The sequence below is a fragment of the Oryctolagus cuniculus genome, chromosome 10 (assembly GCF_051225735.1).
Source record: "Oryctolagus cuniculus isolate XC-2025 breed Fujian yellow rabbit chromosome 10, ASM5122573v1, whole genome shotgun sequence".
In the NCBI taxonomy this organism is placed as follows: Eukaryota; Metazoa; Chordata; class Mammalia; order Lagomorpha; family Leporidae; genus Oryctolagus; species Oryctolagus cuniculus.
Window position 1 is genome coordinate 114269789 of NC_142876.1, and position 13381 is coordinate 114283169.

General features: G+C 42.7%; 2 protein-coding genes across 3 annotated transcripts in view; one reads left to right on the forward strand and one right to left on the reverse strand.

Moving 5' to 3' along the window:
- The window catches only part of LOC138846706 (uncharacterized), a 480670-nt gene that overhangs the window by 352296 nt on the left and 114993 nt on the right, over positions 1-13381 (forward strand). The window lies entirely within an intron of this gene.
- Positions 9287-10234, reverse strand: ORYCUNV1R1542 (vomeronasal 1 receptor oryCunV1R1542). The gene is given in 1 exon segment (NM_001167231.1): positions 9287-10234. A coding segment is annotated over 1 exon segment (948 nt).

A 13381-nucleotide genomic window follows, 5' to 3' on the forward strand; every position in this document is an offset into this window, starting at 1 on the left:
GTTCTTAGATACAGTTCTAATTACATAATGATAATACCCTCCTCTTCAACTTTTTACATTTTTATAATAACATGCTCTTTTTAAAAAAATATTTATTTGAAAAGCAGAGTTACACAGAGGCAGAGAGAGAGAGGAGGGTGGGGTCTTCCATCCACTGGTTCACTTCCCTGATGACCACAATGGCCTGAGCTGTGCCTATAAGATGCCAAAAGCAGGAGCTTCCTCAGGATCTCCCACACAGGTGAAGGGGCCCAAGAATTGGGCCACCCTCTACCATTTTCCCAGGCCATAGTAGAGAGCTCGATCAGAAGTAGAGCAGCCAGGAATCAAACCACTGCCCATATGGGATGCCGGCCCTGCAGGTGGTGGCTTTACCCATTACGCTACAGTGCCAGCCCCCAACATACTTCTATTTTTTTTAACAGGCAGAGTGGACAGTGAGAGAGAGAGAGACAGAGAGAAAGGTCTTCCTTTGCCGTTGGTTCACCCTCCAATGGCCACCTCGGGCAGCGAGCTGTGACCAGTGCACTGTGCTGATCCGAAGCCAGGAGCCAGGTGCTTCTCCTGGTTTCCGATGTGGGTGCAGGGCCCAAGGACTTGGGCCATCCTCCATTGCACTCCCAGGCCATAGCAGAGTGCTGACCTGGAAGAGGGGCAACCAGGACAGTATCCGGTGCCTCGACCGGGTCTAGAACCCGGTGTGCCGGCGCCGCAGGCAGAGGATATGCCTATTGAACTACGGTGCCGGCCCCAACATACTTCTAATTTTATTTTTAATAAAATATAGTAATATGCTCCATTAGTTAACAAGATCTGAAAGTAAAAAATAGATCACTGTTCAATAGGAATATAGATAAATGCTATAAACAGTTATAAAATCCTAAAATACCAGTTTCACTCATACACTTTTTTTTGGTACTCTATATGTTAACTACCATTGCATTCCTCTGATAGAGAGTGAGCATGAGAATTTTTTTCATGTGTCTGTTGGCCATTTGTGTTTGATTCTTTAAAATGATGCATATTCATGCCCTTTGCCCTCTGCTCTACTGGATTTTTTGCTTTATTGTTGTTGAGTTTCTTGAGTGCCCCATATATTCTGGGTAATCCTTTACCAGATGCATAGGGTGTCTGTTAATCCATTGATTAAAATGGGGTGAAGTCCCCCATTATTAATTATTGTATTATATGTCTCCTCTTAGATATATTATTTTTTTAACTTTTATTTAATGAATATAAATTTCCTTAGTACAGCTTATGGATTACAATGGCTTCCCCCAATAACGTCCCTCCCACCCACAACCCTCCCCTTTCGCACTGCCTCTCCCCTTCCATTCACATCAAGATTCATTTTCAATTCTCTTTATATACAGAAGATCAGTTTAGCACACATTAGTAAAGATTTGAACAGTTTGCTCCCACACAGAAACATAAAGTGAAAAATACTGTTTGAGTACTAGTTATAGCATTAAATTGCAATGTACAGCACACTAAGGACAAAGATCCTACATGAGGAGTAAGTGCACAGTGACTCCTGTTGTTGACTTAACAAATTGACACTCTTGTTTATGGCATCAGTAATCACCCTAGGCTCTTGTCATGAGCTGCCAAGGCTATGGAAGCCCCCTGAGTTCACTGACTGTGATCATATTTAGACAAGGCCATGGTCAAAGTGGAAGTTCTCTCCTCCCTTCAGAGAAAGGTACCTCCTTCTTTGATGACCCGTTCTTTCCACTGGGATCTCACTTGCGGAGATCTTTTATTTAGTTTTTTTTTTTCCCCCAGAGTGTCTTGGCTTTTCATGCCTGAAATACTCTCATGGGCTTTTCAGCCGGATCTGCATGCCTTAAGTGCTGATGCTGAGGCCAGAGTGCTGTTTTGGACATTTGCCATTCTATGGGTCTGCTGTGTATCTCACTTCCCATGTTGGATCGTTCTCTCGATTTTTTATTATGTCAGCTAGTATTTGCAAACACTATTCTTGTTTATGTGATCCCTTTGGTCTTAGTCCTATCATTATGATCAGTTGTGAACAGAAATTGATTACTGTTGGTTGAACTCTGTCATTAACACACAATTATTCTTAGGTGTTTAAATTTTAACTGAAAAGTGATCCCTGATAGGAATTTGGAAATCATTATGCTGAGTGAAATAAGCCAATCCCAAAGGGACAAATACCACTTGTTCTCCCTGATAGGTGACAACTAACTGAGCACCAAAAAGGAAACCTGTTAAAGTGAAATGAACACTATGAGAAACGGTGATTTGATCAGCCCTCACCCTGACTGTTGATGAGCAACTTAATATGTTATCCCTCTTAGTATTTTTTTTTTGTTTGTTCTACTTAATACTTTTGGTTGCATACTGTAATCAATACACAATTATTCTTAAGTGCTGAAACTTAACTGAAAAGTGATTGCTGTTAAATATGAGAGTGGGAATAAGAGAGGGAAGAGATGTGCAATTCAGGACATGCTCAAGCTGACTTACCTCAAATGGTAGAGTTAGAAACATACCAGGGGATTCCAATTCAATCCCATCAAGGTGGCATGTACCAATGCCATCTCACTAGTCCATTTGATCAATTTCTGTTCACAATTGATATATTATTTTAAACTGGGTACCCTAGTTGGATGTACATTTGCTATAGTTACATCTTTCTTTGAGTTTATGACTTAAGTGTTCCATATTGTCCTCCTTTGACTCTTTTACTGGTTTTCGTCTTAAATCTATTTTGTTTGATACTTAGATACTCAGGCTAATTTTTTGTTTCCATTTGCATGAAACATCTTTCTCGATCCTTTCATTTTCATTCTGTATGTATCTTTGGGGAGATGTGTTTCTTGGAGGCAGTAGATAGATGGGTTTTGTTTATTTGTCCACTTTGGCCAGTCTGTATCTTTTAATTGAAGAATTTAGTCCTTTTGCATCTATGGTTATTATTGCTAAGTAATGTCTTGTTTCTGACATTTGTCCATAAATATTCATATTGTTTGTTTTAGATCTTCTTTGCTCTTTTACTAGGAGTCCTGTACATTATTTCATGATGTGATTATCATTTTCTGTTTCTGTGTGTACTACAACTTTATGTGTCATTTTTAAGACTGGCCAGAGAGTGATTTCAAATTTCATGTTTTGGAAGTTTTTTGTTTTCCTTTGATTTTAAATGAGAGCTTCTTTGGGAGTCAGATATGCTATTTTCTGACATTAGGTGTTTTTTTCTTGTAGGACTTGGACTCTAGTTCTCCATTCTCTGCTAGCCTGGAGGCTTCTGATGAGAAATCTGTCAGATCTGTCAAATAATTGGAGCTCATTTAAAGGCTTCCTGATACAATTTTTTGCACACTTTGGGATATCTTTTCATGCTTGACTTCTGGAAGTTTGACTAGAATGTGTCACGTTGAAGATCTGTTCTGATCATGCCAGTTGAGGTTCTGTGTACATCCTGTAGCTGGAAGTCCTTATCTTTCTCCAAATTGGGAGAAATGTCTGATACTACTTCACTGAATAATTTTTCTAAGCCATTTTGTTTTTCTTTTTCACCAGGAATTCCTTAGACACATAGATATTCTTGTTTTATGGTATTACAAATATCCTGAATATTGATTTGTTTCTAAATTTTTCTATTTCTGTCAGACTTTTCAATGGATTTGTCTTCTATTTGAGATACTCTTCTGCATGAGTCTGTTAAGACATTCTGCTTCATTTTTGTTTAACATGTTGAATTTTTTCTAATATTTCATTTTGATTTTTCCTTAATATCTGTTTCCCTACAGAATTCCTCATAAGTGACATGTACAGATTTCCTTATCTCATGTAACTGATTTTCTGTGTTTTTGAGTAATCTTAGAACCATTCTTTGGAATTCCTTGACAGGAATTTAATCAATGTCCATGTCTTCGCAGTCTAATATTGACTTAACATTGTGTTACTTTTGGCCATATCTTCCTTGTTCAAGTTTTGTTGTAATTCTGCATTTATTTTTATGCATCTAGGGAATCCTTTGTTGCATCTCCTCTGAAGGCTTTACTTTGGGGAAATGTGCCTCTATGATCTGGTTAGAGTGCCTGTATCTTACAGCAGTAATTGAGACATGTGTGTTGGGAATGGGCCAGGGAGCTCTGGCCTGCATTTATGTGTGGGTAGAGCCCGGAGTGACAACCAGCTTGGTCATGGTAGATCTCTGTCATCAGGAGGTGAAAGAAGTATGCTGGCTGGCATTTTCAAGCCTCAGCCCTTCTCTGTGCCACAGTGAGCAGACTGATTCACTGCTGAGACTGACCTCACAGTGCCTGTGCACCACACCCATGCAGGTGTACAACCTCACATAACATGTATGTGCTCTGTAGTTTGAGCAGTGAGCCCTCTGCAAGGGCCTTCCCTGCATTCAAGGAGTCCTGAGCTTCTGAAACCAGACCTTGCAAGTGCCTGTAACCTGGCTGCACTATATGCCCCTTCAGTTTTGTGTCCTAGAGCTCACAGTGTCACAGAATTTCTGCAATTGCAGGACGCAGGAGCTCTAATAAGAGGGTTCATGGTATCCATTCCCACCCCAGAAAACTGACCTGTCCCCAGGGTGAGCCTCTAGCTTGGCAGAGATTGGCTGTAGCTCTACCTGAGCAAGCTGAGTCTGGTGCTTTGGTGGAATAAGGAGAAGGAGGCTATGAGGCTCCCTTCCCATGGTAAGTGAATTCCTCTCCTCCCATATTATATTTTGTCTGGACTGAAAGTCTGTGGGGATGATGCAGTTCTCCCTCAGATAAAAATTGCTAGGGGCACAAGGGTTTCTGCAGCCTCCACTCAACTTGATCTGGGAAAATGTCCTTTCCCTACTGGTGCCGTGAGCTTTGGAGGGAGGAAAGGAGGAAAACATGGTGTTCCTTCATGGAGCTAAGTGGATGCCTGGGCTGCTGCCAGTTCTCCTGGCCAGACTCACAGTCAACAGGGACTGCAGAGCTCTCCCTCATCCAAAATCACCAGTGACCCATGGGCTTCTGCAGCCTCCTCTCATCTCACTATGGGCATGAAGCATTTTCCTCCTGGCCATCATGGGGTTGCTGGTGGTATACTGCTAATTGCAGCCTGTTTGTACAGTGTCCTTATTGCTCCATAGATGATCCATTCTGTTCTGGGAGTTTTCCACTGAAAATTTCTCTCCTACTGGTTTATGGGAATGTATTGGTTTCTTTGCTGATATCAGTGTGTCTTCTCCCTTTTCAGACATGTTGGATATCCTCTGCATATCTATGGTTCCCAATGCAACAGGTACTCCCATAACAGACACTGATTTTGCCAACCCTATATTAAAGGCACAGGAAGAGCAGAGTGTGTAGACAGCTTGGGGATATTTCTTTAAAATTCTAGAAGCAACAACCTTCATTTTAGAAGAAAATACACTGGACACAATGTTAGCCTGGCTATGGCCATATTCTGTCTTTAGTCCACACTTCTCAGTTATTATAGTGTGAAATTTCACAGCCAACATTTCTGTATCAGCTTTGTAAGGCAGGAAGCCCACAAATTCCTCTCTCAGGTTATGATTCAACAGAGCTCAGCAACACAGTCAGGTTCTCTTCCCCTGCTGTGTCTACTACATTGTCAGCAATAATGCACAAGAAGTGAGAGTCCCTCCCTTCCCTGGGTGTTTGCCCATGAATGCAGCTCTCGCAGCTCTCCCAGCTCTCCAGCATCGGCCTGCCGCACCTTCCAGCAGGATGATGTGGTAATGGCTGTGCTCCAGGGTGCAACCTCGGGACGTCTTCTCCGACATTTATCCAGCTCCCCGCAGAACCTGAATATTACTGGGAGTAAAGAGAGCTTCAGGGATCTCATCAGTCTCGTGTCTATTTAGAGGTATGTTTTGTTTGCCTGTAAGAATCAAAATTTCCAGATTGTAAATACTCTTTAAAAAACAAGATTTACTTATTTGAAAGGCAGAGTTACAGAGAGGCAGAGCCAGAGTGAGTGGGCTTTTATCCACTGGCTTACTTCCCAGGGGGCCACAACAGCTGGAGCAGTGCCATTCTGGAGCCAGGAGCTTTTTCTGGGTTTCCTATGTGGGCGCAGGGGTCCTTGGGACCCTCTTATACTCTTTTCCCAGGCCATAGCAGAGAGCTGCTTCGGAAGTGGAGCAGCCAGAACTCGAACTGGCGCCCATATGGGATGGCAGCCCTGCAGGCGGTGGCTTTACCTGCTCTGCCAGAGTGCTGCCCCTGTCAATATTTTTTTTTTCTGTTTCTAGTCTTATAGAATGAGCAGGAAAGTATCCCTTTTACATGTTTCAACGTTTTGGGGAAAGTTTTCAAAGACTGGTGCTATGCTTTGGATTTGCCCATGTGTGTCCCCACAACGTGGATGTGTTAGAATCTTGGTTCCTAGAGTTAGGATGTTAAAAGTCCAGCTGTACCTTAAATAATGGGATCCTATGGGAGGTCATGGGGTCATTGGGGCCCTGCCCTTGGAGGGATCTCTCTAAATGAGTGACTTGTTCCCTGGAGTCCAGTTACAATGAAAGCACAGGACCAGCTCCCAGGTCTCTGTGGCTTCCTTCTCACCAGGTGGTCTCTACCTCTTGCTTGAACACCTACCATTGTGATGTCATCCTTCATGGTGCCAGGCCCTTGAATCTCCACCCATGAATTAAATAATCCTGATTTTTTATAAATCATTCATCCTTAGGTATTTTGTTATCAATGCTGGAAAATATCCCTTTAAGCATAACAATGGTATAAATACTTTTTTAAAGATTTTATTTATTTGACAAGTAGGATTACAGTGAGAGAGAGAGAGAAAGGTCTTCCTTCTGTTGGTTCACTCTCCAAGTGGCCACAATGGCCAGAGCTGCAGTGATCAGGAGCCTGGAGCCTGCTCCTGGTCTCTCATGTGGCTGCAGGGGCCCAAGCACCCGGGCCATGCTCTACTGCTTTCCCAGGCCATAGCAGAGAGCTGCACTGGAAGAGGAGCAACCGAGACTAGAACCAGTGCCCACATGGAATGCTGGCGCTGCAGGAGTAACCTAGTGCACCACAGCACTGGCCCCGGTATAAATCATTTACACTCTTGATAGGAACAGTGAATTGACCTGGTTATGGATTTTCTTTTTGGTAAGTTTTGGATGACTAAGTGCATCTCCTTTGTAGTTACATGTCTATTCTTATTTTCTGTTGTAGTAATAGTTTTCTTGAGGTGTGTATATATATTTAATGCACACATATATTACAGGAGGCACAGTAACCACAATCACTTTGTCCATTTATTGTCCTTTTTCAACCTCTCATTATGTTTTGTCTCCTGAAGTTTGAAATTTGGTACAAGCTGCAGGTACTATGTGTGTGATTTGAATTGAACCCTTGGGTTTGCCCAGTAGTTGTCCTAGGGTTAACTTATGCATTAGTTACTTGTCAACATGGATGTTCTAGATTTTATTTACAATACAGTACACATGCATGTACAGATAAAATATTTTTGTCATGTGGTGACATGCATACCAACATGTGGGGAGAACACATTTGTTTGTTAGCTTGTGAAATAAGACTGTATTGTCCCCGACATGGTATGCTTCAGTGATGCATGCAATGAAGCACTAAGTAGAGCTGCACCAAATATAAAGAGAAATATAAATATAAAGAGAAAACATAGTGTTTCTGTTTGGAACTGGGTTATTTTCTGTAGCCAATGATCCCCTTTGGATCCACTTTGTGACATAGGTCAGGATTTCATTCTTCTTATGGTTGAGTAATGCACAAGCATGTATATATATGGTGTTTTCTTTATCCAGTCATCATTGATGGACATCCAAGTTCATTCCATAGCTTAGCTATGGTGGGTTGAGCTGCCATCAACATGGGAGTGTTTCACAATTTCATATGCTGATTTAATTTCCTTTGGCTAGATTCCCAGGAGCAGCATTGCTAGGTCAGTTGTTGGATATATTTGTAGTTTTCTGAGGAATCTCAGTAGTGCCATCCTCAATGCTTCTAGCTGTTTACATCCCACCAAGAGAATATTAGGGTACCTGGTTTTTCACATTATAGCAGCACTAGAAATTTATGAATTTTAATTTTTAGAGTATAGCACCTCATTGTGAATTTAGTGTGCATTTCATGCTGGCTCAAGATTCTGAAATTATTTTCATGTTTATGTTCATGATTTGTGAATATCCTCTGCCCGTTTCTTCACTCGATTGCTTGGGTCACTGAATTTCTTGAGTTCCTTATTTTATATTAATCCTTTCTAAGATTCATAGTTTGCAACTATTTTTCCTATTCTGTAGGTGCTCGTTCGCTTTAATTTTTTGTGCTGCCGTGCAAAAGGTTCTGACCTTGATGTAATTCTCTTAGTATCTTTTTTATTTTGTTCCCCAGGATTCTAGAGTTTTTCCATGAAGTACTTGCCTTGGACAGTTGCATGCAGCATTTCTCCTATGTTTTCCCCTAGCAGTTTGATGGCCAGGTCTTAAGTGTAGATCCTTGATCCACTGTGAGTTGGTTTTTGTAAAGGCTGTAAGGTAGGGGCCTTCTTTATACTTCTTCATGTGGAAATAGAATTTTCTTACATTATTTGTTAAAGGAACTCTGCTTTTTCCAAGGAACAACTTCTGCTTGTTTGTCAAAGATTAGTTGGTTTTAGATGCATGGATTGACCTGAGGTGTGCATTGTGTTACATTCCTCAATAGGCCTGTGTTAATGCCAGTAGCAGGCCATTTTGCTAACAGTAACTGTACAGCACATCTGGAAATCTGGTATTGTGCAGCTTTGTTTCCATGGTGTAAGATGACTTTGGCTATCTGTGATCGTTCATGTTTCTGTATGATTTTCATAATTGCTTTTTCTACTTCTGTGAAAAAAAATTGCTGGTATTTTGACTTGGTATCACATTGAATCTGTAAGTTGCTTTGGACAGTGTGGACATTTTTATGATATTAATGCAACTCCATGAACTGATGGTATCCCATAGATCTGGACCACTGATCAGGCTTGCTGATTTTTTCTTCTTACTCCTTGTTTCTGATCTGATTGAAATATTTCAAACACCTGCTTTCTAGGTCAGATATTCTATCTTCAGTCAAACAAAAGACTGGTGAAAGTTTGTACTGTACCTTTATTTTGACAGATTGAATACTTCGTCTCCAATATTGCTGTTTATCACTTTCCGTAATTACTCATCTATGTCACGTGCTGATTCTCTGTGTCATTTACCTGCATTGCTCAGTAACCTTAAAACCTTACTTTGAATTCTTTTTTCAGGCCATTCTATCTCCCCTAATTCATCATTATTTCATGTTATTTAACGAACAATTGAACACTTAGTCTCCTTATGCCACACGAATTTGAAAAATGTGATCATTCGTTTTTCACTACTGATTAGTAACAAAGGACTAATGGTGGCGTAGCCATTGCCCACCAACATGTGGACACACAGGCGCACTGGGTCACTCTTCCACCACACCCCTGAGAAGGAAGCCACCATGCAGTCCATCAAGTACAGGAGCACAAAGACACTCATGAGCAACAAAATGGTCTGGGTGGCCCTGTGCTCTGGGGAGGCTCTTGGAGAGAGGCTGGTGCTGTGAAGGTGCTGGGACCTCCTCTTGTGCCTGCACAGGAGGGTCACCATGTACCCACTTGAGACGGCCATGAGCCCCACAAGGGAGACATCCCTGAAGATTCCCAATATGTGAAATGTGAGCCTGGGTAAGTATCTCTGGGGCCTAAGAGAGCAGGATTGAGTGACAAACAAAAGACTGTTGGATGTACAATTGGTGGTGGCAACAGTGGAGATTAAGAAATGAGCACTAATGGACAAATTGAAGACCCACAGGAAGAGAAACCCACCATGGTTGTGATGTGAGGCTGTGTGCTTGAACTTTGCCAAACAGGAGCTCCTGGGGCTGAGGGTGATGGCCTGGAGGACACTCAGCAGGCAGGTGGTGCCCAGGGAGAGGCCCCGCATCACCTGGTACGAGTAGATGACAACTTTACATGTGATGTCGTCCCATACCTCCTGAGACTCAAAAATGTCTACAGCTATGACCCCCACAGTGATCAGCATCCCCAGGTGGATGAGGGCCAGGTGCCCAATGGCCAGGTCAGTGGGTCTGGGCCTGTGCTTGAGAAAGAACCAGAGGATGTGGAAGAACAGATGGAAGGCATTGGCTGTGATCCCAATGCTGACTTCAGAGTAAAAGCCATTTCTTACAGCAATCAAACTTAAAAGTAGATTGTTTTTACTCATCTTGTTGGGGGAAGAAATAACATTTAGTATATGTCGGAAGAAAAATTTTAAAATGAGTTATTGCAAATATTATGAACTGAATTGGTCTCCTCCACAACTCCTAGCTTCAGGACGATGTCTCGATCAACCCCTTTGCACCATTTTTCACCTGTGAGTACTCTCCTGGAAGCTGCTGTTTCTAGTTACATACTTGTCAATTATAATGGATAATAAATAAATTCCCTTGCAGGTTTCACTCAGGACCTAGAGAATAAAATTGCCATTATTAAAAACTGTTTCTGGATTTGTGCTTTTAGCTTTTCAGAGGTGGGGAAATGATTTATTTCCCATGGGATTTGCAAAATGCTGATGAATTCCATTAGTTTTGATGAATTCACATGGGAATTTTAAGCAAGAAGAAATTACGCCCCCATATGCAGGGGTCCAGGATATATCAATGTGTAAAAGGCTGAGGTAAAAATTAAAATTCTCTTTTTTTCTTATGTTATTTGAAATACATGAGATCATCAAAAATGTAATTGAAAGATGCTCACTTTATAAAAAGCTACACACTCCATGTGTATGAAACATCTTTAATTTTTTTCCTTAGAAGCCATAGTATGAAAAAACTAGGCACAGATTTCAAGATATTTTGTGTCAAAGTAAACTAACCTTTTAACTCAGTTTTTCTCATAAACTTTTTGTATTTACTTTGTGCAGGCTTTGCTTTCACTCAGATTTTAAAATACAATTGATACTTAGTAATGCAAGTGCATGATATAAAACTGATCAAATAGCATGTCTCATCATAGTAAGTTGCGAAATGGCACTGCATAGATGCAGTTTCTCAGGGGGTCATGTAAGAAAGGTAGGATGGGCCAGCACCACGGCTCACCAGGCTAATCCTCCGCCTTGCGGCGCCGGCACACCATGTTCTAGTCCCGGTCGGGGTGCCGGATTCTGTCCCGGTTGCCCCTCTTCCAGGCCAGCTCTCTGCTGTGGCCAGAGAGTGAAGTGGAGGATGGGCCAAGTCCTTCGGCCCTGCACCCCATGGGAGACCAGGAGAAGTACCTGGCTCCTGCCATCGGATCAGCGCGGTGCACCGGCCACAGTGCGCCAGTCGTGGCAGCCATTGGAAGGTGAACCGACGGCAAAGGAAGACCTTTCTCTCTGTCTCTCTCTCTCACTGTCCACTCTGCCTGTCAAAAAATAAATAAATAAAAATTAAAAAAATAAAAAAAATAAGAAAAAGAAAGGTAGGATGTACGGTGCCATGAACTGGTATCATATCAGAAATTTCTTCAAAACCACTGGAAAAGTCTTACCTTTTACAATAGAGCAAATCCTCCAGAAGGAGCAGAAATTCTGCCTCCTTTCACACAATGGTTATTAAGGAAATGGACCCAGTCAGAACCATGCACGGGTGCCCACTCACAGTGGCTCCCGAGAATGGCCAGGGGCTGAGAGCTGAGTCCACCCTCCCAGCGGTCTCCACACTGTGCTGAGCACACACCACCATTACCAGGGGAACATGCATGCCAAATATCTACATTTTATATTTCTCTTCACATACTATGAGGAAGGGAACAGAAAGCTAATGTGTTAGCTCTTTCTGGCTGATATTTCATTAGAAAAAGTATTCTGGAAGCAATGGTCGTAGCGAGTGCTCCCCAGCCATGCTCCTCACACACACTCCTGACAAGCACTGCACAGACTAGGAGATCATAAGACAGCAGGAGGAGCCAGGAGACCCTCTCAGATACAGCTCTGAGGAGTGACAGTGCGAAGTGGCACCTGACTCTGCTGATGGACCAAGCCCCCAAGTCACCTTCTCCACACTGGAGAAAGCAGACAGCCCTCAGAGTCTGAATGCAATGACAGAGATCACAGGGGTTACAATTGGGAAGTTCTTAAAGAGGTCTCATCCAGACAGGTGGAATCAGGAAGGGCTGAGTGGGAAGGTTAGGACAAAGAGAGAGCACAGACTAAGAAGTGTCTGAGAGAAATCAGCATTTCCTTGAGCACTGACCTCCAGGAGCTCTTAGATCTGATACTGCAGGCTGAGTTCAGCCAGGAGCAAATGGACACCATGAAGACTCCTCCTACCACCTGATCAAGACAGCACTCACTTCAGACAGCTGTGTGCTGCATGGACCCAACTCATAGCCAGTCCTGTGTTACATGGCACCATCAAGTGGGCCAGAGATCATGAAGAACAGCACAGTCTGGAGGGTAGTGTAGGGGTAACAGGCGGAAAACCCTAAGCAGATCTCAGTACAAGTGTGTGGCTTTTAAAAAATTAATTATTTAAAAGCCCAAAGTATACAGAAAGAGACCAATCTTCCATGTGTTTGTACAGTCCCTTGATGGCCAAAATGGCTGGGGCTGACCAGGCTGACTGAAGCTATGAGTTTCTTTCATGTCTCCCACTTGGGTGGCAGGGGTCCAAACACTTGGGCAATCTTCCACTGCTTGTCCCGTTCCATTAGCAGGAAGCTAGATCAGAAATGGAGTAGCCTGGATTTGAACCAGCACCCACTGTTGCAGGCAGTGGGTTAATCTCATACTCCACAGTGCTAGACCAGTGTACAGTCTTCTGAATGGACAGATACAGGGTGAAAAAAAGGAAGACATGGAGGCCATGTCTGTTCAGTTGTGTGCAGCATGAGCATAATCAAGCTGTTAGGAATGACACAATGTGTACATGCTAGGATTTATGTCAGCACATGGTGATGTGCCTAGATGTGTACAAGAGCACCCTTTGGTTTGTTAGTTCCACATACGTCAACTTGACTGTACTGGCCAACAAACATATCAATTCAGAAGGTGACATTGATAATACACAATGGATGCATATGAAGAGTACAAGTGTCCTGAGCCACATGTTCTGTGTTGTATGGTTCTAGCTGGAGAATTACCTTGAGAACAGTGCAGAGGCAGCTGACAGAGCACACAAACTGATGTTAGTGGCATGCCCATAGATGTCGTGCAATACATGAATTCCAGCAGAGTGAACGAAAAGCTTGAGAAACATTTTTTTTGACAGGCAGAATGGACGGTGAGAGAGAGAGACAGAGAGAAAGGTCTTCCTTCTGCCGTTGGTTCACCCCCCAATGGCCGCCGCGGCTGGTTCGCTGTGGCCGGCGCACCACGCTGATCCGAAGCCAG